The sequence below is a fragment of the Lissotriton helveticus genome, chromosome 4_1 (genome assembly GCF_964261635.1).
Source record: "Lissotriton helveticus chromosome 4_1, aLisHel1.1, whole genome shotgun sequence".
Taxonomy (NCBI): domain Eukaryota; kingdom Metazoa; phylum Chordata; class Amphibia; order Caudata; family Salamandridae; genus Lissotriton; species Lissotriton helveticus.
In genome coordinates this window covers 1,734,714,665-1,734,739,168 of record NC_136063.1, presented here as the reverse complement: position 1 = coordinate 1,734,739,168, position 24,504 = coordinate 1,734,714,665, and the positions used below count along the sequence as shown (strand labels likewise).

General features: G+C 43.8%; 1 protein-coding gene across 1 annotated transcript; it reads right to left on the bottom strand.

Annotated features, from left to right (window-relative positions):
• Positions 1 to 8,521: 8,521 nt before the first annotated feature.
• On the bottom strand, positions 8,522 to 24,151 carry TIMM8A (translocase of inner mitochondrial membrane 8A). The gene is made up of 2 exons (XM_078688399.1): positions 23,891 to 24,151; positions 8,522 to 8,952 (listed from the first exon to the last, which is right to left on the bottom strand). The coding sequence occupies exons 1-2, from the start codon at positions 24,005 to 24,007 to the stop codon at positions 8,791 to 8,793; spliced, it is 279 nt and encodes a 92-aa protein (XP_078544525.1). The 5' UTR covers positions 24,008 to 24,151; the 3' UTR covers positions 8,522 to 8,790.
• Between the last annotated feature and the right edge of the window lie 353 nt (positions 24,152 to 24,504).

Below are 24,504 nucleotides of genomic sequence, written 5' to 3'. Positions count from 1 at the left end.
GAAAGAAAGGAAAAATCTGTCTCCATTGATTAAAAACAGAATATAACCACATATTTATTGTTTCCAGTGAATGTGAACACAATTTCTTAGTAATTGGGGGATGGGGACTAAAAGGAGGCACAGGTCCAGTATTTCCTGGAATTTATTATGTGTGTGGAGACAAAGCTTATTTTAGGCTGCCTGGTCATTGGTACGGGAGTTGCTATTTCGAAATAGTATTCCCTAAAGTATATCATGTAAAAAGAATCACTGGAAGCAATGAAGTTAATAACAGAGTAACACACAATAAAAGGGCTAGTTTTTCAGAAATAGTAGGCAATATATTTAGTGCATTGATTCCTTCAGTGGGAGGTATTTTGAACTCACGAAAAATCTGTCAATTGTCTACAGTGATTGATCGGTTATCAACTGACACTGCTGGAGGATTTTTATAGATCAATACCGAATTAGTTGCGGTCAGATCTAATGTTTTGCAAAATAGACTTGCTCTTGATATATTATTGGCTAAAGAGGGCGGAGTCTGTAAAATGTTGAAAGTGCAACATTGTTGCACATACATTCCAGACAAAAGTGTTGAAATTGGAGGCTATATTAAAAATATCACAAATTTGGAAGCGGATTTAAAACCACTGGAAGTTGACAGTGTATGAAAGAAACTAACAAATAGTCTTACCACCATAGGTAGTTGGTTTTCTAACCTAGGAAAAAGCGTTATAGGTCAAATAATATTGCCAATAATGGGAATAACGTTATTAGTTTTAGCAATAATGTTTTGGTGCAAATGTTTCAGGAAAAGGAAGTGAATGAAAAAGGAAAGAAAAGAAAATATGATGAAATTCACCTCGAAGAAATGAGATTTACAAAAGACTGAAAGGGTTACAATGTAAGAAAGAAAAGGGAAAAACTGAAAGAGTTGATGACGAGATTGAAATGGAAATTTGCTAAAGTTGGCATCTGATTTAATGATTGAAATTAGTGATGGCATAAAATGCCATCAGAGAGGGGATTGATGGAGTAAGGTTTTGTATGAAAGAAACTTGCTCGGATGCAATACTCTCCATTAACGTATAATATTGTAACCAACATGTTTGTAAATACTAATATCACATTACATTTCTCAATACATAAACTAGGGGAAGCTTGTCTATGTGTATCACTAATAACTAACCAGAGTGTCATAAAATGGCTGCCGAAAACGCGAGAATCTTCTGCGCATGCGTCTACTGCTTCTACGAATTACGACATCTCTTGCTTTTGGTGGGAAAACTGTGCAGCTGCACATAGCTATTCATATGGCCGCTTGAAACTCATGTTAATGCACCTGCTATGCTGAATTAAAACTTTACACGTTTTATTAAATTGCTAATGCAAAAGTTCAAATAAATTAATGGGATTGAAGTAGAGATAAGTGGTATACAGTGCATTCATTTATTTTTGTATTTTGACATGTTATTCTTTGAATTATTGATAGTACACATTTGGGCCTGGAGGGTGATTGAAATTCCTACCCTATCTGACTTTTTGCGCAAGCGCACCCAAACCCTGTAGGGAACATGATGAATCAAATTGAAACTTAGCCAAGGTCGCTCTAGCAAAGATGCGCTTGAGAACCTCACCTCTCGACCCGAAGAGGGTAGTCAAAATTAACTTACATTGTAATGATCCTAATGTTAAATGCGGGTGGGAATAAAGCTTGGGAAAGCAAAATTAAGGGGCAGGAATATTGAACAATGAACTAGAGAAAAGTATTACATTAATATGGTGTTTTGACCTCTCCCCATCTCTTTGTCCAATCAGAAGTAGGGGTTTTCACGAATATTGGAACATTGGGGGTGGTACATACACATAGAATAGTATAACTAAGGTAGGCTTAGTAATGTAGATGTCACAGACCCATCACCGAATCAGATGACGGCGGATGCTAAAGAGGTCAGAGACGCTGTCCGAACACTCCGATAGAAGATTCGAGAGAGAAGAGACAGATACTGCCAGAGAAGAATCTGAACCACAGCCAAACTTCAGAAAAGACTCCAACGCATCCAGAACGCCTCCGCACGACTCATCCTGGACATCCCCCGACACAGCCACATTTCCGGACACCTGAGAGACCTGCACTGGCTCCCCGTCAGCAAGAGGATCATGTTCAGACTCCTCACCCACGCACACAAGGCTCTCCACGACCTGGGCCCCAGGTACCTCAACAACCGCCTGACCTTATACACTCCCACCCGCCAGAGAAGAGAGTAGTGCGACGCTGGCGTTTCATCTAGGAGAGGTTACCTATCCTGTCCTGAACCTTGGACTCCTGTCTGATCCAGGGGTCCCTATCCAACTCTGTGGCCAGGGGTCGGTCCTCACACCATTCTAGGTAAATATAATTTTGTGTAGTATGCCTTGTACTGCTTTCTGTTTCTACCCTCTCCAGGTACTGTCATCATGAAGATTTAACCAAGTCATATTATTCTATTTCTAAAGAATCTGTGTGTATGACATGTATTGGTATTTGACTCACAAAATTATTTATATAAAACTCTCTCGAGTCTGTGGTCATTCCGAAGAATAAAGTTAATGTCATTCTACCTATACTACTAACTACCTGTTCTATTGACCAGAGGAAATTAAGACCCAAGGAGATCGGGTTGGTAAGAATTGGTAAAGGTAAAATGTCATCACGTAGAGGTAACAAATTTGATTACAGTGGTAATTGCCGGTTTATGTGTGAATGTTTATGGGCCCAGGTGAGTATGGTGGTTTAGGAGTAAACCACACTGGTAAGCTCCACTGGATCAGGGTGATAACGAAGTTAGAGTAGTAGAAAGAGATGTCCATGTATATATGTAACTAAGTAAGATGTCACTGCAACAGGTATAGGTACCCGGGGAGGTGGGTGGGCGCATGTGAATCTACAGCTCTACATGCCAAGAAAGGATGCATACAGGGTAAGTAGCATTTTCCGTTCAAGGCAAGTGAGCTGTGGATCACATGCTTTGCATAGACTATATAGCAGTTATCTCCCAAAGCGGTGGCTAACCTGTAGCTGTTGCAGTCGTCTGAAATAGTGTACGTAAAACTGCTTGGCCAAAACTAGCTTGCTGTCTTGCTAACACATCTTCACAATAGTTATTTATGAATGTGTGAGGTGTAGACCATGTTGCAGCTTTGCAGAAGTCATCTATTGGTATATTACCTAAGAATGCCATGGAAGCCCCTAGTTTGTGTGTGGAGAGCACTCTAGGGGAAATTGTCAATGTTAGTTTTGCTATTGCATAGCATGTTTGAATGCACTGGACTATCCAAAGTCTTGGGGAATGATTCTTTAAAGTCCCTCGATAAATGATTTAATGACAGGCACTCTGAAGGGAGACTGATGTTGTCTATTCTGGAGGTATGCAGCTATTGCAGCAAGATGTAAGCGTATGGATGAGTACGCTAAATTTGAACGCTGTAGATGTAACAAATAGCATATGTTTTGAACTGAAGCATCAAGCAGGTTGATTTGTTATTACCGTGTATCACAAATTGCTTCCATTTTGCTGCATAGCATGCTCTTGTAGTAGGACGTCTAGCCTCTTTGATGATATGCATGCAGTCTGGCGGGAGATTGAGGTAGCCAAACCCTAAGATTTTAGGTGCCAGAGCGCAAGGTTGAGATGACTGGGATCTGGAGGTCTTATCTCTCCACGGCTCTGTTTGAGTTTGGGCGTGAGATGTAGTTTTTGGTGAGGAACTACTAAGAGCTCCAACAGGGTTGTGAACCAGGGTTGATGGGCCGTTGTGGGATCAACTAGGATTAGAGTCAGGGCCGCCTGTCTGAGTTTCTGAACCACTAATGGAATGAGTGGGAGTGGCGCAAAAGTAGCTCCCAAATGCGCTTGTGTGTTGGATGGTTGGAGATGGGACTTGGACAGATCTACTGTGAATCCAAGATCGTGGTGCAACTGCATTGTTTTGTGAGTGTGACTTAGACAGCTTTGTTGCGAGCTGGCTTTTGTGAGCTAAGTATGGAAAGACGTGAATGTGTTGTCTTCGTAGATGAGCTGTGACTACTGCCAGGCATTTGGTGCCTGCCCTGCGCCAAATCCCCATAAATATACCCCTAGGTCCTTAAATCAGATATACAGAGGAAATCCCTGAAAACTTCAGCATCATCACCAAGTCAACGGGCATCTTCAAGGTGATGGAGAGCAGAATAGCCATAGGAATGGAGAGTAGAGGGCTAGAAGAGGAAACTTCTGGAAGACAAATTAGAGGCTAACAAACCTAGAAGGAGCACACAAATAAAAAAAAACTACCTGAAAGAACAAATTGCAACTGGCTAAGGTAAGGGAACATCCAAGGATGCACAGGACTAACAGGGTATATATAAACCGCTATAAGGCTTGGGACCAACATTTTTTTTGGTGGTGTATCAACAGGCCAAAATACACATCTAAAACACGGAACAGAAATGGTACAAGGGCATTTGAGGAGTGAGTGAAGCAGGCAGTTTTTCAAGAACATTTTAAGACACAATATGTTAAAGGCCTGAAGGCCCCAGAGGACGGTCAGGTTTACATAATGATGGCACAAGGCTAGCTTTCAGAGGAAATCAGACTCGCTAGAGTGGTCCATAGATGTAGCAGAAATGAAAGGGACTCTAATATCCATTCATCTGAACAAGGTTCCAGGGCTGGATGTATTCTCTGAGCCTTCTATGAACTATTCCTATCCTAGTTTGGAGGGGAGGGGGAAGGCGAGCTGCAGGGCTCTACAATGCCTTTACCCAAATATGAAGCCCGAGCATCTTCATGTGCAGGAGATGTGTCACTCATACCAAAGCCTGAGAAGCCTGGGGATTATATTACTTCTATAGGTCAAAACTTCTATTAAGCGCACACACATTTTCATCACAATTTTAGGGAGTAGTCTCAATGGCCTGATAGACCATAATCAAGTGAATTTTATGAAAAATAGACATAGCAGTGAAATGTGAGGCAACTTGTGCATTTTTTTCAGAAGGCACAAAAGAGCAATCTCCCAGCAATCCCGGCATCCCTGAATGCAGAGAGGGCCTCTGATCAGGTGAGCTTAGAACATGAGCAACAATAAAAACAAATACAGTTCGTAGGCGAGGAACACAAGCAGTGCTTATTTACAGATGTGTTACTGTCAGAGGCGAACCCTTAGTGCTCACTACTTCCAGTGCTGGAAAGCTCAATGGGTCTGATAAGGTATTGGGCTTGAAATCAGCCATACTAAATGGAGCAGTCCCAGAAGGATAAGTTGCTAATAGACAACAGTATACACCCCTTAGGTGGGAAACTCACTCGATCAGCTTTGTGGTTCACTAGGAGAGTGGAGGACTGGAGAGGAGTCAACTGGCCGAGCCTTCGAAAGCAAAAAGATATGAAGACCTAAGGCAATAATAATCCACATTTGTAAAGCGCACCACCTCTAGGCGCTGGGGGCCGTCGGGAAGATTAAGCGAGCTATTGCCCAGAGTCACATGGTGTTGGGCTAATCTGCCGCCGGTGCCGGGGATCGAACCGTGATCCCCAGATTCCAGAGTCAGTCGCCCTAGCCGCAGCGCCACACCTCTTCCTGCAATGGCATCCACTGTTAATATCTTGACTGGGGTGCAAAAAGGTTTTTAAAATGAATATATTGCCCAAGGTCAATATGTATTTAGATCACGTCCCTTCCAGTAACTATTCCAGCAACAGATATAAAGGTATGTCTGAGGCACTTAATGTCATTTTTAAGGGCAGGGAAACTGGAATGAGTACTGACGAAGAATTTATTGGCATCCACTCTAGATACAACTGATCTTCTCCAGCACCTACACATTATGTTAGAGTAGGCAGCCAGGGAAAGGGCATTGGCTTGGCGATACCTTACATCACAATCCAACTTATCACTTGCTTTGAAGGACAATGCTTTCTGTGGAGGGAGGAGGGGGGGGCAACGTGTCACCTTAGTGAATCTTTTCTACCAGGGGAAATGTCGTCATTCCATGAATGTAAATCAAACTACGACATCCAAGAAATTGGCAGGCTCCAATATTACCAGCTTAAACATTAGGTTCTCCACCCAACCAATACAATAGCTGGCACCTGGGACCTTACCCATTTCAAGAAACTAGTGAAGAGATACATGGGTTCCAAGGGACTTCTCTCCACTATGTATAAAACATTGCAGGGGGATGACTTCACTGGGCCTAAACCACAGGTTGGAAGGAGACCTGCAGAAAGACCTATAGGAAAAGGAGTGGGGGTTCCTCTACTTTGCTATTCCTAGAACATTCAAAACTATTACACACAGGCAAACCGTATACAAGATAATGTTCCAATGGAATATGACCCCAATGCAGCCAAATCAAACTTACCCCACAACACCAGAACTTTATTGGTAGTGTGCATAAGACCCTGAAACTTTAGTTCACACATGTTGGTCATGCAAGACAATACAGATATTATGGAACGAAGTTCTTTCTCATATCATACGAGTGCTGGTGTTTTAGCTGCAGGCAGACCCGGAAATTGCCATCCTGGACATTTTATAGGGAATCACCTGCCATGAGTGAGCATTGCTCGCCCACATTAGGAGTTGTGAACCAACAAATGGGCATATACTGGAAAGATGGGAGGTGCCACACATAGCAATTTGGTTCACCAGGCTGTGGCACGTGATGGCAATGGAGAAAATGCCAAGCAGCACTGATCAATCCGAATGCAAACTCTCCACGCAGTGGCTTCTACCGATACAATACTTTTACAAACTGGAATATCTATGCTTTTCTCCTACAAGACTGAGAGCACTTCAGTTATTTGACTCGGAGCAGAGTTGGCTGCAGGGACCAAATGACAGAGGTTGGCTGGTTAATGCAGACCACTAGGGTACATAACCTTTATGAGTAGGGAAAAGATGACACAAGACTAATCAAAGCAATGGACAGATATCAACTGCTTTTTTTTCTTCAGTGGTATAGATTGTTAACAACCCTATTTCATACCTATGTTTGGAGGTAGAGGGGTTAGTTTAATTTCATTTTGTCTACCTACCTGGTGCTACGGCATATCTTATTTATGACATGCTATAATTCTACAGCCAGCGTTGAGGAGTTCTAAATTGTATTTTGCTTGGAAAACGAATAAACAGAATTTTGTTTAAAAAAATGAAAAAATAAGGGTCCGAGATCCAAGCAGGGGTCCCAGCCTGATATTTTTCAGATTTGTGTCACCTAACTTCACCAATCTATCAAAATGAGGGAAAGTGCTTGACACTCAGGGCAAGTGACATGCTCACACTCATCCTTCTAAGGGAAAGTTTTTATGAAACGTCACAACATGCCCCCTCAGGCTCCATAGTTTCATATTTTAAGTTGGTGTCCACATCCACTGGGTTCTCCTCCATCAAGAGCATGATTCCTGTAGAGTGCTGGCTTCTCCTTGCCCCACGTCCACCACTACTAGCAGTGCCTCTAACAAGCTGGGGTTGAGGACCATAGAGAAAGAACACCTGAAGCAGACTTGGTTGTTGCTACCTTATGGGTCAACAAGAGCATCAAACTTACATTTTTATAAAGTTGTGTCTGTGGTAACGTGGAATATTTAAGACCTAGATGTTAATACACACCCATAATTTCCAAAACATGTTGATCTAGACTTTTCCTTACGGCTTTCCTACTTCTGTAAAATGCCTGTTAATGAACAGTGCATTGCATCCCATACTGTGTAGTCTGCACTAGATGTACTATCACTAGTATTTGTGCACACTATAGTAATCTAGAAATGTTACTTTCTTGCAGCCCTTGCACAATATTTAAAATGATACCGCAGTTCTACTGGAAAAGGAGATTAACCCTGAAAGTCGTGTACAGATATTTGAAGCACATCACTATTCCAGGACAGAATCAGTAACAATACCTATTACTTTACTCTAAGGGTAAAGCTTTGCAAGAAGTTTCTGGGGGAGGGGGCAAGGATTTTTTTTTCCAAAAGAAGTCCTAAGCAGTCAAGTAGCTGTTGTAAGGAAAAAAACATTCCGAACTCTGGTTCTCGAGGGTGAACAATAATCAGCTTCTTCCTAGAGCAGAAATACTTCCTTTTACAACACAGGTAACTATTAAAGTGTATTGTTCTAAAGGAAAAACATTACAAATAAAATAGAAACATGTATATTGTGAGGAAGAAATTATCAGGTGAAAAGGGAAAAAGTAGTTTATAAAAAAGGATTCCCATCTGATGTGAGAAGATTTAACATGCCCTTTAATAATGCAAGCATGTTACCAGGTTAGTGGATGTCAGCCCACAGTTAAAAATATAGCAATAAGCGATAAGGAAGTGCATTTACGCACGCTATTTTTAATAACAGAATATCTATTCATACAGAATATGTTGTGTGCTTAGATTTGGCTTCTATCCCAGTTCCAACTCCAATTTTGCTCTACTTAGATGCGTTGGCTTTAGGTCGGATTTTAATCTTTTTCCACAACAACATGCATCATTGCAAAGCATGTGGCAGTACTCAAACAAGACGGACATCCTTTTAGGTCTCAATTACCAATACACTTTTTTTAATTATCATTTCAAGTTTGGCATTTAAAATCACGGAACTACATTCACTTTAAAGGCTTAACGTGAAGAGAGACTAATGCACATTGCAAGTGTAAAGAGGGAATAGTGCAGCAGGCAGCACCATTCTGGCTTTTGTACAATAGCTGTCCTACTGCTGTCATACACAGTCTAGTTTCCCTTCACAAAAGAAGCAGGCGGAAGACAGGTCTCAGGAAGTCCATCTGTGTGTCCATTTTCAGTCTGTTAAGCTCTCAGAGAATGCCATCTTAGATTTCTGTGTCTGCTCTAGTCGGTTTAAAATAAACTGACTGGTGTCGATGAATCGCTCCACACAGTTCACCAAGCATGCCTCTGCTCGGCTATCTAGTTTTGGTCCTGGTTTTTCCATGCACTTGTCCTATTCAAAGGAAAAGAAAAAAAAAATCTGAAGTTAATTTCAGGACTTGAGGGTTCTTCCATAGTCATTGAATGCATACAGATTAGTAGGAACAAATGCACTGTATAATATTGTATAATCTCTTGTATTGCATTTATATAGCACTTACTACCCCTGACCAGGCATCGAAGCACAAAAGCAGAGGCAACATAAGTCTGTACTGAAACCCTACGAGATATTGGGAACTTCAAGCACTGTACAGAATCTATTTTCCTATTGAGAGAGAAGAAGGATGCTATCCATAAACAGTATAAAAATATTATTGGTTGGTGGTATTAAAATTGCCTTATGTAGCTAGTGTGCATGGCGGTAAAGCAACCTAAACTTATCTCTCACGGTCATCCAACACTGATTGCATCCATCAGTCCAAGGCTGGTGGAGCACAACTCACAATCAATGGCCAACAAAATGATATCCTCTACTTTAGTACCGCAACCAGACGATCTGACACTCTGACAGCCCAACTCCTTTGGCCTTTAGCCCCCTCATGTTCCTTCTACTCAAACTTCATGTGTTTGGTTTGATGACAGCCCATCTACCAAAATATATATAAATCAACTGATTATAACGCACAATTACTGCCTCATCCTGTTCTGAAATCTCAAGCCATTCCGGCCTTTTCATCCCAAAACCATCGGTATTAGGAGAGAGGACTGACTATGCAAACTGCCTCTATATCCAGTCTTTCCTGTCAGCCCCACCAATAAGCTACAAACCATACAAAACAAAAAGGTTCCTATTCAACTTGAAAGCATCTGACTATCAGCAAAAGCACTGACACTGCTACACGAGCTTCCCGTTGATGTGTGCATTCAATTCCTTTTAATCTTCTGTAAAATCTCACTATTCTATGAAAACGTATTCTAAGTTGGTATTAAAGGGTTAACCCCCCTGTCCACAAGAACTTGCTTGATACGTTGGTACACATACATGGAAACAAGGAGATAAATCAGCATCGACCTTCAGAAATCCATGGCTAAAAGGTGGCTAATAAGAGCCATTGCTTGGAAGATCTTACTGTGCCATGTAAAAAATGGGCACTGCTTGAGAAAAATATTTTTATAGCCTTACCTAACCTAACCTAACGGAATCAAATATGCAGCTAGAATGAAGATAAAGGTAGTCTTTTGTGATCCAGTATGGAAGATGTTGGGTTTCGTACGATTGAGTATCCTCATAAGAGGAGACAGTACAATATAAAAAGGTCTTATCTGAATACGAAGGTGGAATAATAGCTGCAAAGACGTAATTTTTTACAGATAAGATTCAAACTGCCAGCAATTACCCTAAGGAACTTTTCAGAACACTTGAATTGCTCTCCTGCCCTCTGAACGCATGCACATTGATCCCTACTCAGATCTTTTGTGACAACTTAGCCAACATTTTTAATGACAGGTGGAAGATATGTATAGAGTTTTTAATGCTGGAGTAAAGAAAAATGCCCCAAGTTCGATAACTGTGGATTCCAATGATAACATCCCAACTTTAAATAATTTTCCCCCTCTGACAGCTAATGGGGTTGTTCAGAAGATCAAAGTCACCAAATCTGGGGCCAGACTGAACCTTGTCCCATGAATATCTTTCATGACATGGCCAATAGCTTAGCCCCTCACTCACAACCTTACTGAATAATATCTTGGACTCTGGTGTTTTTTATTCAAATTGGATCGACTCTTCCATTTCTGTAGTGGGTGTCGTGTGGGGTTGTGGGGGTGCGGTTGTGGGGGTGTGGTTGTGGGGGTGTGGTTGTGGGTGTAGTTGTGGGGCTGTGTGTGTGGGGCTGTGTGTGGGGCTGCGTGTGTGGGGCTGCGTGTGTGGGGCTGCGTGTGTGGGGCTGCGTGTGTGGGGCTGCGTGTGTGGGGCTGCGTGTGTGGGGCTGCGTGTGTGGGGCTGCGTGTGTGGGGCTGCGTGTGTGGGGCTGCGTGTGTGGGGCTGCGTGTGTGGGGCTGCGTGTGTGGGGCTGCGTGTGTGGGGCTGCGTGTGTGGGGCTGCGTGTGTGGGGCTGTGTGTATGCGTGTGGTTGTGGGTGTGGTTGTGGTTGTGGGTGTGTGGCTGTGGGTGTTTGTGGGTGTGTGTGTTTGTGTGTGTGTGTATGTGTGGTTGGGTGTGTCTGGTAGTGGGTGTGTCTGGTAGTGGTTGTGTGTGTGTGGTTGTGTGGGTGTGTGTTTATGTGTGGTTGTGTGTATGGTTGTGGGTGTGTTTGTGTGGTCGTGTGTGTGTGTGTGGTCGTGTGTGTATGTGTGGTTGTGTGTATGGTTGTGGGTGTGTTTGTGTGGTCGTGTGGGTGTGTTTGTGTGGTCGTGTGTGTGTGGTCGTGTGTGTGTGTGGTCGTGTGTGTGTGGTCGTGTGTGTGTGGTCGTGTGTGTGTGGTCGTGTGTGTGTGGTCGTGTGTGTGTGGTCGTGTGTGTGTGGTCGTGTGTGTGTGGTCGTGTGTGTGTGGTCGTGTGTGTGTGGTCGTGTGTGTGTGGTCGTGTGTGTGTGGTCGTGTGTGTGTGGTCGTGTGTGTGTGGTCGTGTGTGTGTGGTCGTGTGTGTGTGGTCGTGTGTGTGTGGCCTGTGTGTGTGTGTGGCCTGTGTGTGTGGGGCTGTGCGTGGGGCTGCGTGTGTGGGGCTGCGTGTGTGGGGCTGCGTGTGTGGGGCTGCGTGTGTGGGGCTGCGTGTGTGGGGCTGCGTGTGTGGGGCTGCGTGTGTGGGGCTGCGTGTGTGGGGCTGCGTGTGTGGGGCTGCGTGTGTGGGGCTGCGTGTGTGGGGCTGCGTGTGTGGGGCTGCGTGTGTGGGGCTGCGTGTGTGGGGCTGCGTGTGTGGGGCTGCGTGTGTGGGGCTGCGTGTGTGGGGCTGTGTGTGTGGGGCTGTGTGTGTGTGTGTGGGGCTGTGTGTATGCGTGTGGTTGTGGGTGTGGTTGTGGGTGTGTGGCTGTGGGTGTTTGTGGGTGTGTGTGTTTGTGTGTGTGTATGTGTGGTTGGGTGTGTCTGGTAGTGGGTGTGTCTGGTAGTGGTTGTGTGTGTGTGGTTGTGTGGGTGTGTGTTTATGTGTGGTTGTGTGTATGGTTGTGGGTGTGTTTGTGTGGTCGTGTGGTCGTGTGTGTGTGGTCGTGTGTGTGTGGTCGTGTGTGTGTGGTCGTGTGTGTATGTGTGGTTGTGTGTATGGTTGTGGGTGTGTTTGTGTGGTCGTGTGGGTGTGTTTGTGTGGTCGTGTGTGTGTGTGGTCGTGTGTGTGTGGTCGTGTGTGTGTGGTCGTGTGTGTGTGGTCGTGTGTGTGTGGTCGTGTGTGTGTGGTCGTGTGTGTGTGGTCGTGTGTGTGTGGTCGTGTGTGTGTGGTCGTGTGTGTGTGGTCGTGTGTGTGTGGTCGTGTGTGGTCGTGTGTGTGTGTGGTCGTGTGTGTGTGTGGTCGTGTGTGTGTGTGGTCGTGTGTGTGTGTGGTCGTGTGTGTGTGGTCGTGTGTGTGTGGCCGTGGTCGTGTGTGTGTGGCCGTGGTCGTGTGTGTGTGGCCGTGTGTGTGTGTGGCCGTGTGTGTGTGTGGCCGTGTGTGTGTGTGGCCGTGTGTGTGTGTGGCCGTGTGTGTGTGTGTGGCCGTGTGTGTGTGTGTGGCCGTGTGTGTGTGTGTGGCCGTGTGTGTGTGGTCGTGTGTGTGTGGTCGTGTGTGTGTGGTCGTGTGTGTGTGTGTGGTCGTGTGTGTGTGTGGTCGTGTGTGTGTGTGGTCGTGTGTGTGTGGCCGTGGTCGTGTGTGTGTGGCCGTGGTCGTGTGTGTGTGGCCGTGGTCGTGTGTGTGTGGCCGTGTGTTTGTGGCCGTGTGTGTGTGTGGCCGTGTGTGTGTGTGTGGCCGTGTGTGTGTGTGTGTGTGGCCGTGTGTGTGTGTGGCCGTGTGTGTGTGTGGTCGTGAGGAAAACTAGGCAGGGAAGGGGGTTGCTACAGTGGAGGAGGGCTGCGTGGGAGGGGTAGTGAGGGCTGCGTGAGAGGGGATAGTGAGGGCAGAGAGCAAGAGGGTGGAGGAGCATGCTGTAAGGCTTATTGAGTCAAAACAACGAAGGCTTGGGTCCTGTCACTATCTGGCCTGGACCACTCTAACTTACAAAACACAAGATTGACCAGATAGGTAATTCTACAAATCTTTAAACAACACCTAGCCAACAAATCCTAAGTGCGTGCAGTTTGCTTTACATCATTTTTTATTTTTATTCCAAAATTATTGCAGATGAATCATATATTACATTTCATTGGCTGAAAAGATTTCATGAAATGTAATATATGATTCATCTGCAACAATTTTGGAATACAAATTGGAATATTCTTTTGGAACTTGGCCTGCTGACTGTTTGTTGAAGAAATACAATAATAAATTGCTGATACGGGTATTACTACAAGACGTTCCTTTCCATTTTGCGATTTTATATTGAGGATTGTGGCCAGTAGCGCTGGGCTACGGAGAGACGAGCGTCTTCTTTGGAAATGTTCAAGAAAAGTAACGAGCAGTGACTATTGTGCACACTTTTCTTTGTCCTCACCGCCTTGCTTTTGGTACAGTATATTTGCATCACTCTAAATTTGAGACCTAATGGGAAAATATATAACTTCTCATGGAAATCTGTGGAAACCGCACTCAAACGCTTGTTGGGAGGGAAGATGGTTTTCCAATGAGGCATCCCCTCTTCCCCCTTATGGGAAGGGAACGGTCCACCTTCCCACTACAATCGTTTTTGCCATAGGGTTTGCAGCCCTGTCTGCGAACTGTATGAAATGAGATGGGTCCAGCTCTTCAGCCCTGAAAGTCTGTTCAATTCTAAACACACGCAAGAGAAATCCGCAGTTTCCTCTCTGGTAAGGGTATATTTTCAATTTAAACTCAGTGAAAAATTGCTGAACAGGTTGACTGCAGATCTGGAAAAGCTCATTGAAGTAGCTGGTCTCTACACATATTTTTTATTTATTTATTTATTTTATTTATTTAATTTGTATAGCGCGTTATAACCACCGGGGTCTCTAAGCGCTGTTTGTCCAGATTACGTAGTGGGGTTCGGTATTTACTTGATCTTAACACAATGCCTAGAGGCTACTCCATGCTTGCTTGAACAATACGGTTTTTAACTTTTTCCTGAAGGATAACAGATTGCATTCCTTCCTTAGTTCTGGGGGCAGTTTGTTCCATAAAGCTGGGAGTGTGTTGGAGAAAGCACGTCCCCCCACCGTGGCCAGTTTAAAACGGGATTGGGACAAGAGGGTAGCGTCCGACGAGCGCAAAGTCCTGCTCGGTGTATATGGGGACAGGCGGGATTTCAAGTATCTTGGTGCATTACCACACAGCGCCTTTTGTACGATACATACCAAGTTTAGTGCCATTATTTCCTGTAGTACTTTGCTTTAGCTCATTGTCAACTGCCTATAGAAGCTAAAATTGAGAATTAATATTTAAGGACCTTTCCCTAAGCCTCCTGCCAGTTACTTTTTAACCCGTACTGTACCCCACCCCCTCACAACGTGCAAACAAAATTAAAACAAGCATTTGCAATGCAATAGGGCTCGCATTTGTGAGAGTTTAAGCTATTGGCATTGTAAATGACAATGCCTTTCATTTATGTTTTAAAAACCAACACGTAAATAAAAGGCATTGCCATTTACAATGCCAATAGCTCAAACTCTCACAACTGCGATACCTATTGCATTGCAAATGCTTGTCTCACCTTTTCAATAACTCTTTTCCCCCAGTTTAGGGACGAAAGAGCAGGCTCTCAAGTTAAACGTATTTGGGGAAGTATGTCAAGATCAGGAGAGGTGCCCTACACATGGCATTTATGGACCTCTCCTGTGCCTTTCACATAACTGATCGGGAGAGAGTGTGGGTTTTAATGGAACAGGTGGGTGTGACTTTTTCCTTGCTGGACCTGACTAAGTGTATACATTGAGACACAACCATTAAAGGCAGTTATACACGGTCAGTGGATAATACAAAACCTATAAGGGTGATTAGAGGAGAGAGACGGGATGCATCCTGGATCCATTTTTGTTTTATTCTTTATTAATTCCCTCTATACTTTTTTATGGCCTTGTCCGACTCCATCTTGGTCCATGGAGGTCGCCATTTTCCTCAACTTAGACAACTAACATAGCCATATTCCCTGATTTATTTAGAATCATTGTCATGTCTGCCTTTGGATGTAGATGTCGCTGGACTTCATCTTTCAAAGAATTGTAATAGCGTCATGTTCTTTAATTAATTACATAGGTACACCATCTAATGCGACATTCGTCTGGGTCAAATGTCTACCCTGGACCATGTCAACATTAAATAAGAAAACATACAGACATATAACTAAAATAATGTAGTCTGAGTATACGTCCTTTTGCCTAATCTGGTTATAAGGAAAAGGCTGGGACGCATACCTTGATGCACATAATCTATGTCAGACATTCCTAAACGTATGTCAGGAATTTTAATCACTGATAAGATTTAGTATAAAAGGACAGCCAATTGACCACCTGTCAGGAGAAGTCCTTCGCCCAGATTTTTGCCCAAGATGGTCTCACCTGCTGCCGACAGACTTTAAATGTGTGTAAACTATGAATAACTAAATAAGGTTTGTGACTGTTACTACGGTGCCCCGGATCCCTTTACGGGATTGTTAGTAACCCAAAAGCAAAACTTCTATGTCAATTACACAGCGAACAGGAATCTGTGGGGCTACATTAACCTGTTTTTCGCATTAATCATGGTGCATTGAACCAAGTTCACCTGTGTCACCCGTGGGTGGGAAAAACACCCCTAGAGTTACGCCAAAGTCTTAACTAGCGCAACAATGTATTGTTCAGGCGTTAATAGGTACCAACGAGGCAAAATTTGCTCAGGTGGTATTAATTAGTGTCAAACTAATACTGCCAGGGAATCTGCTGTATTATGTCACATTTGCGGCATAATTTATCAAGGCTGCCACATTATTGTAATATCCTTTTACGCAAAATGCCAGTGGCCCAAATTACTTATTTCTAATTTACAGTGTTTGTTTCTTTCTAGCTTTTGATGGTCTTTGTGCTTTCCTAACTTCAGAATATCAGTGCTAATACTTTTCAAACAAAATACTGTTTTTCAAAGTTTACAAAATCGCTTCGCTAATTTTTTCCAGTATTTATTTGAACCCCCATAAAAACCTGAAATAAATGTTGTGCACTTGGTGCAGTTGATAGAAGAGACTGGTCTGCCTTTACTCAAGAGGGTATGCCTATTCATAGGACTCAAGACTCTCACTCACCGAAACAAAAAACTGTCTAGCTGGGCTCAATTGACAGGAGCTTTTTGGAGATCTTTTACCAGAGGGAGCTTCTGAAAATAAATGTTACAATTACTTGTAGGTTAACTGGAATAAACTTATTACGGTTGCCAGAAGTAAGATTAAAATTAAAGCGGTCGGAGGCAAGATGGCATCCGCGGGTCTGAAAGATGTGAGCAGCTCCCGGATAGCTCACATATCCCGCTGATTCAACGGCAGTGACTGCATAGCAGCGGCAGCGGGTTGTTGGCGATTTCTACCTTGCTTGATGGACTGTTTGTCGTCGCCGAGGACAGCGGACTGCGGCAAACTTTGTTGAGAGCGCCGAACATACTGGCGGCAAGCAGCATCTGGACGTTGTCTCACCTGCGCTGGATTAGCTGCTGGCGGCGTTCGCAGTACGGAGCTCGCTGTAGTGCTTGGACACAAACACCGAAAGGAGGGGGCTCCCTGTAGCCGGCGGAGAGGCGGCTGTCGATCGATGGCTGCTCCTTGTCCTTTTTTTCAATAGTTTTACCGGCGCTGGCCTAAGCGATAAAACTGGGAAGTCGGGACTATTGATCAAGACTCCGGTGAGTGTGGTAGGGGCAGGCAACTCAGGAACTGTTGGGATTACTACTCTCACGGCAGGGTTCTTAAGACTTTGCAAGAGTTGGAAAGAGCTGGAGCAGGGGGTCATTCTCGCAGTTGAAAATTAAATACTCTGCGATCGGCGGGTTTTGAATGCTAGCACGATAGTACGTAAGCAGACCGGTGCAGGGTAATAACACCCATTATTTGTAGCTGTGGGGAAAGGAGCAACCAGCAATGCCACCAAAAGCGGCTCGTGGGGGTAAGACAAGAGGCAGTGGGGAAGCGTCAGTTGAAACTCGAGCGGCGCTAGCAGGAAAAGGCTCAAAAGAGCTGCTCCGAGAAGGGCACCAGGAGGCTACTCTACAAGGCAAGTGCCTTACCCATGGGACTCCCAAGATTTCACAGATTTTCCATGTGACTGTTGGTAAGAAACTGTCAGTATCGTCGTCAGTTCCTCAAAAGACGACCCCTATTTCTGAAGTCCACAGTGGTGGAGGTGAGCTTGTTGCCGGGACCCCTGGAGAGAGTCCTTCGGTACTGGAAGACACCAAACAAGTTCAGATTAAGGCTGTCGAAATTAATTAACCCTCTTCAATAGAAGGAGATGGCGCTATAAGTGACGAAAGGAACAAAGCCACCAGCAGCAAGGAAAGTGAGTTTTATTCTTTGTCAGAGCACTCAGAAGAGTCGTATAATGATGATGATCTCCAGCTGCAGGGAAACGGGTCTTCAGGCAGCTCCCCTATAAGTATGGGTAATGTCCGTGAGAATGTCCTTGAGAAACTCCCTCGGGGACTGTACCTACGGAAACTCTCACTGTACGGAAGAAGATTAAGGAAGGGGGGCTGGGCCAGAGACTGTAGAGGTGCCTGAACTGAAGCTTTCTGCAGGAGAGCAGACACTTGAGGGATTGGATCTTTCTAACCAGGCTGCTTTGGGTTTGGCAGAGGAAATACAAGGTCAAATATCACTGGAAGCGATTTACAGATGTATTTCTGACCACAGAATGGAAACACGGGCAGAGAACTCTAAAACGCACATCGCTTGTAGGAAGCTGCAGAATACTGCGAGACATCTGGCTAAAACGTGCAATGATTTCACTGAGAGAATGGCTGAGGCAGAGATCCGTATTTCATTGTTAGAAGACCAGATGGTGGCACATAAAGATTTCGTAGCAGATATAAAGGCTAATAAAGATGATGTACACAACAAACTTGTGGATGTGAAAAACCGACTGCGTCGTAACAACCTGCGCATTTTAGGGGTGCCGGAAGGACTAGAGGGGCAAGATGTCCGGAAATTTGTAGTTGAAATGTTTGAGGAGGCACTCCCTTAAAGAATGGAAATGGACACAGGAAATACAACGAGCGCATAGATTTCCTTTTTGGCAACGGATAGCTAAAAATGGACAACCGGCGCAGCATCCAAGGGCGATTTTGATTTCTCTAAACAACTTTCTGGCCCGACAGGCAATATATGACTTAGCACGACCCAATAAGAAAAGATCTGGGAAGGAGACACAATTCTTTGTTAGACCTGACTACTGCCACTTCAGAGTGGAAAAAAGATGGCAGGTGTGCCTGCTGATAAACACATTTCAAGCAAAAGGCACACAAGTGTCCCTATTACAGCCAGCTACTTTAAAAGTTGTTAATAAGGGTCAGACATGTTTTTTCACCTCTGAGGTTGTAGCTAAAGAATATCTACAATCTTTATGATGCTGATGACCAGGAATGATGTTTAGAAAATACCAGCTTGAAATCATTGATGTGTTAAATATTGGAAGGAATATTGCATAGCGTGATAGTTTAGCCGCATATACAAGGATAATACGGGATGGGTGAGCACTAGGTGGGCTTTTCACCGAGCAACACAAGGGCAATTGTCTCTAAGGCCTCAATAATGGGGGATGGTCATGGGAGGTTGTTTTTTTTGGGGGGGTAGGTGGTGGGGTGGTGTATGGGGTTGCTTGGGGAGTAAGGGTATGGGTGGGTGTCAGGTAAAGGGGGAAAATTCAGTTCATAGCATGTGTTGTAGGTATGATGCGATATATATATAATTTCTAACAAAGGAGGGCGGGAGAGAAAAAGTGGATTCAGTCTCCCCGGGTATAGTACAAAAACAAAGTGGAATCCACTTAGGCAGTTTGAGTAGATCCCTACAGTGGTGGGGAACACTCTGTGTTGTTTGAATACCCCTCACACACCAACAGGCCCTTTGGTGTCCTGCTTCATCATCGGGGTCTTCGCACCCCTCTATGGGATGCGGCGTGCTACGACCAACGACTACGTCGGAGCACTTTTAAATGGACTATGTGTGAATGTGTGTGGGGTAAGAGGACGTATGTGAGTGGTGAGTTTAAAGTGAGTGAGAGTTAAAAAATACCTGGCACGTGGGGTGGAGAAACAAAAACTTTTTATTAAGCCCCCGGCTGGTATTGTTAAAAAAGGGTGCAAAGTGAGGTTGTAAGTGCAAGTTAAGTACAGCAACCTCGTTGGTGCGTCTACATGGACATGTTTCGGAGTTCAAAGCCTCCTTCTTCAGGACGGGAATTGCACAAAGACCCACTTTACTCAAATGTATCAAAGTGTATTATACAAAAATTAAGAAAAGTGAACTATAGGTGTAATGTACCTAGTTATTAGATTATTCTCGTAGTCTTTCTTCGCCCCATCGGCGTGTAGTGAAGACCTAGAGGGAGAAAAACACCATTTAATTCTTTTTCTCACTATTTATTGCTACTGTCCTCCAGGTAGTGGTGACCTTAAAGAAAAAGTGGGGGTTGCTATGTATCTCATATAAGTTATGTGTTCAATAACCATGCAACCTGTAAAAAATGTAGCAGAATTGACAAAGACACACATAAAACATATAGTGCACACATGTTGGTAAAATGTTCATTCCTACTGCTCGTGCAGGAGAGATAAAGAGAAAGATCTTACTCAATGTACAAGGGTAAATTGCCTCATGAGCCTTTGTACGTTTTGGAGGGTTCCATCAGGCATAATAAGATGATCTGAAATAATGAGAAGGACTCATTATAATCCATACTGTACCAGGAAACTCTATTGCTCACCGCCTAATCATGGTATCTCAGGTATCCAACTCACGGTTACTGGGACGAAATTCAACCTCCTCCCCTCAACGCGGCTCCGATGATACTGCCCCTGAGAGTCGGCGGGTCTTCTGAAGCCAAAGTAATTGGCGAGAGACCGGTAATTGGTAGCGTAATTGGGCCCATATTTGGTCTCCTCGTTAAACACCAGTGTCCGGTAGTGCGCGATTGAAGAGACGCTGTATTATTGCACATGCGCAGTACTTCGCGTTTATGAAAGCACTGGTTCCCCTGTGATCATGCACGGTGATGTTCATACCCCGTGTGGGTGTTCCGCGCATGTGCGGAACCTAAAGCGCTATCAAAGTCAATTGCGCGGTTTTCAAGTAAAGTTACCGTTCCGTTTGGGCATTCGTGGAGGTATGTTGTGTATTGAGTTTTGACAGTGGTAATAAGGTGCGCATGCGCGAGATCGGCCATTATCAGGCAGATACCGAGGCGCATGGGCAGGCACTCTATACATAGGGCTATATTCATAATTATGGTCAATGAGGTAATCTGCTGTCATTTGGCAGGAATGGGCCGGTACTCAAGTTATTTTAAAGACAAATAGTTATTTTAAAGGTCCCAAGCGGCAGGACCAGATAAACTCCCATTGGAGATATATCATAAAAGAAGATATAAGATATGTTGGCTACATTTTTAGAGGCTCAGGTGGGGAATCCACCACCCTCCAGGGATGATGCCAATATTGTGGTCTTTAAAAAAAAAAAGATAAACCTGCGAGGCTCCCGGGGTCGTATGGACCTATATCATTAATAAACGCAGATGGCAAGTTGTATTCGAAAATTCTTGCAACTAGGTTGGCTCAAGTTATTTCCCCGTTGGTCTCCAGGTATCAACGGTAGGAGCGCGGTTAACCATCTACACAGGGTGATTGCAATGATAGACTATGCTAATGTACAGCAAAAGCATATTGGAATAATTTTTCTAGACGCTGAAAAAGCGTTCAACCGTGTATCTTGGTCGTTTCTCAAGGCCATTATGCAGAAGATGGGGTTTGGACCCCGTTATATAACATCTTTACAAACTATGTATAAAAGACTGTGTGCTAAAATATTCACATTGGGCAAAGAGTCATCCGTTGTATATATAACCAGGGGAACACGGCAGGGGTGTCTTTGTTCGCCCTTGCTTTTTGGAAAGGGTTGAATGCCTCCACCTGTCAGGGAGGTGCAATGTGCTCAAAATGTGTATACTTCCTAAGGCAATGTATTATTTTAGGACTGTTCTGCTCGAGTTATCACGTTCCCAATTGTTACAGCTACAATCCCTTACTGATAGGTTTTATTGGGGTCAGAAGAAGGCTCGCCGTGCTTCAAAGCATATGACGCTACAATTAGAGCGTGGTGGGTGGGGTGTGCCGAATTTGACATTTTAGTATTTAGTTTGCCTCTTACAGAACATGCAGTATCTGGCGACTGGAGCGGAAGTGCAATTATTTGAAGCGCCCAATATGTACCAAATGTTGATGGGGACTCAGGCCAGTGAGACCTTGTTTAAGTTTTTTTAACCCAGTTATTTTAAGAGAACGCAATTTTAAATGTTCAGTACAGCATACAAAGCTTGGAAGATAATACGTAAATTAGCATTAATAAGCCGTATAAATTGCTACACACCTTTAAACTCTATAGAATTATTCCCCGCTGTTTTCTGTGATGCAAAGATGGGTAGTTGGAGGGATAAGGGGGTTCCACAATTAGGGGATATTTATAATGGTGGGATAATTGCCTCTTTTTCAGACTTAGAACAGTATAAGTTGCCTAAAAATGACTTTTTTAATTCTTACAATTCCGTGACTACGTAGGTAAACACTGTAGGTACACAGCCATAGTACCTAATGCTTTAATAGAGGCAGTGAAAAAAAAGAGCTTAAGATTGGGGCATTATATGGCATATTGGAGACTCAACGAGACGATATAGAGAGACACGATGTGAAGTGGAGCGAAAGATTTAGGACCACTGGTATTGATGTGCAACAATCAATTGACATGGCAGCCAAAGTTATGTTGGCAGCAAACTTACGCAACCAACATTAAAAAATGTGTTCAACTTATATCACACCCCTGTCAAAATGATGAAGTGTGTGTGTGGGGGGGGGGTACCACGACGGGAAATGCTTTAGGTGTCAGATGGAGAAAGCTGATATTTTTTTACTGCAGTGTTAAATCAGTAGAGTTGGTATATCCAAATTTTTAACTCAGATCACAGGGTTATCTCTAGAGAGGTAATGCTGACAGGAGTGGATGAGGGCATTCAGTCTGCTCAGGTTTGCTATTGATTCAGGTATCTCATATTTATGGCTGTTGCAGTTGCTTGATTGTGTGTTGCCTCTAAGTGGCTTCAGCCTGAAGCACCATCGTTTGAAATGTGGTGTGCGAAGTTCTATAATGAATTTAATTTGGAATATAGTTTGTATCGTATCATATCAAATCACTGAGGAAAAAAACCAGGGGCACAAATTTGGGGGACTATGTTGCAACACATGGAGATATTGTTGTGAATGGTAAGCACTTCCTATGTTTCTTATGCTTTTAGTTTCTATTTTCAAAGTGTAAATCATGTCAGCATCAATGATTTAAATAATTGACTTGTATTGCATGCCTAGAACTGAACAATAAAGAATTTAAACAAAAAATAAAATTAAAGCAAAGGTAAAGGATGCTCGAGTATAACAATTGTTCTCTCATCCTCTTGTCAGCCATTAGTTAGAAGCCCCATACAGAATTTGGGGCTTTCATCAAGAAATATAATCCATGATACAACTGCCCCAACCCTGCTACTATTCTAACTATACACAGGTGTGTGTGGTGTGAAGTGTGTAACCTGCACAGTGTTAATATTCCTGAAAGGGGTACTGTATAATACGGATATTTATATTGAACTTTCATACACCATGCAAGGCTGCAGCACTTTCTGTTTGGTCCAACTGCATTATTCTTATAGTGCTTCAGAGTATTGGTGAGTCTGTGATGAGCTTCAGTGTATGTCGAGTTCCAGGGCACACTGAGTGCATGGTTGCACAGTGCACCTAAATATAATAATGCTTATAAGCATTGGGACTAGCAGTGTGAGACCAGCAGCTGCTGAACATGAAAGTACTTGCCAACTTAAAGGTATCACAAGTAGAACCAAATGTGCATTAATTTCACAATTTGCATTACTATTAAACATTCTGTTGCTACCGGTGTCTTCATAGACGTGGTGCAATTTTGGGCTTCGGTTCTGTGCTGTCATAACCAAAATGTCACGCAGATATACTGGGAGTAACATCAGACAATTCACCACCCACAGCGTTCTACAGCTGTTCCCTCTCATTCATTGATGCTTAGGTAGAGGCCAAGGAGTGTAAACTAAAGTACTGTCATTAGTTTCTGATACGGACAGTGCCTTAAGTGTCCTTGAGGCGAGGGGTAACCAGGAATAACAAATTACAAGGCAGTTGTGGCGGCAACTACCACTAGTTACCTCAGATTGAAGTCCATGTGTGCTGTTGGGGCACCATGGATAAGCAATATTATTGGCTCGGTGTCTTTTTAAAACGCACAACTGGGCGCATATTGTAGTGAAAAAGGACTTCCCGTGTCAAGCAGAGTACCACAACAGTGGCGGGACACCCCGCAGGAAATGTTGACTAAGGCTCGAAAGATGGCTCACCCCATGGTTAGCCACCGAAAATGTGGTTATGGGCACTCGTGGTAAGGTTCTCCATGCTTGGGGTAATGACAGACAAGTAAGGGCTAGTGGTGTCTATCAATCTGGCTAGAATGCAGATTGCGGACTTTTAAATCTAACAAAACGTTGGCATTTTAGAGGTTATTGTACTTCCCTCTAATTATCCATCGAGTGTTCGTAAATGTTGGCATGTTAATTGTAGTGAGACAATAACAGGAAATGGGAGAGCATGAGCAGTCGTGAAAATAAGTATTAATTTTCCCAGTATAAGCATTAATTTACCCAGCAAAGCTCGGTCATCTGATGCACCAGAAGCTGAAAACGCTGCTTTTGCGTCTCCACCTCGATAAAGCGCTGTAGCTGTGGGTCCGCAGTGGCGCCACCCAGGGTGGAATCCATCGTTCGTGCCCAGCTCACACTGGTCGTTCCTGCCCTGTGCCTGACCTTCGCTCGCCTACCGGAACCGGAAAGGGCACCAAGCCCCCCACTTTCCCTCTATCACCCGCGGCTCATTGACTGAACGAGGCTCTCCCATGCATTCAGGACAAGTTCAATCTCGCATTAGAGAGCACCATGAACATAGAGGAAGGACAATCCAAAATTCGGTAATTCAAAGAAATGAAACCCAAACATGCGGCCATCTTGACAAAGAAATGGTATCGTTTCTTGTATAAAGACCAGCTACCCTACTTTAGAAACTCAACACAACCTATCTTTTCGTACCTCAAAAAACACTTTTAAAATTATTACTACAGATAGTTACGTTATCGAAATAAAAAGATACATTTTAATTTATAATAGGTGGTTCACAAAGATAATGTTCACAGTAAGCACGTACCTATATGTTACAGATAAATAGACCTGAGACTTCTGTATGGTGACAAGATTTTGAGTAG

Excerpts from the sequence above, each read along its gene's own strand:
- TIMM8A (XM_078688399.1), bottom strand. The coding sequence starts at position 24,007 with ATGGATTCCACCCTGGGTGGCGCCACTGCGGACCCACAGCTACAGCGC. Across the intron at positions 8,953-23,890 it reads AGATGACCGAGCTTTGCTGG|GACAAGTGCATGGAAAAACC; the intron begins GTAAATTAATGC and ends TCCTTTGAATAG.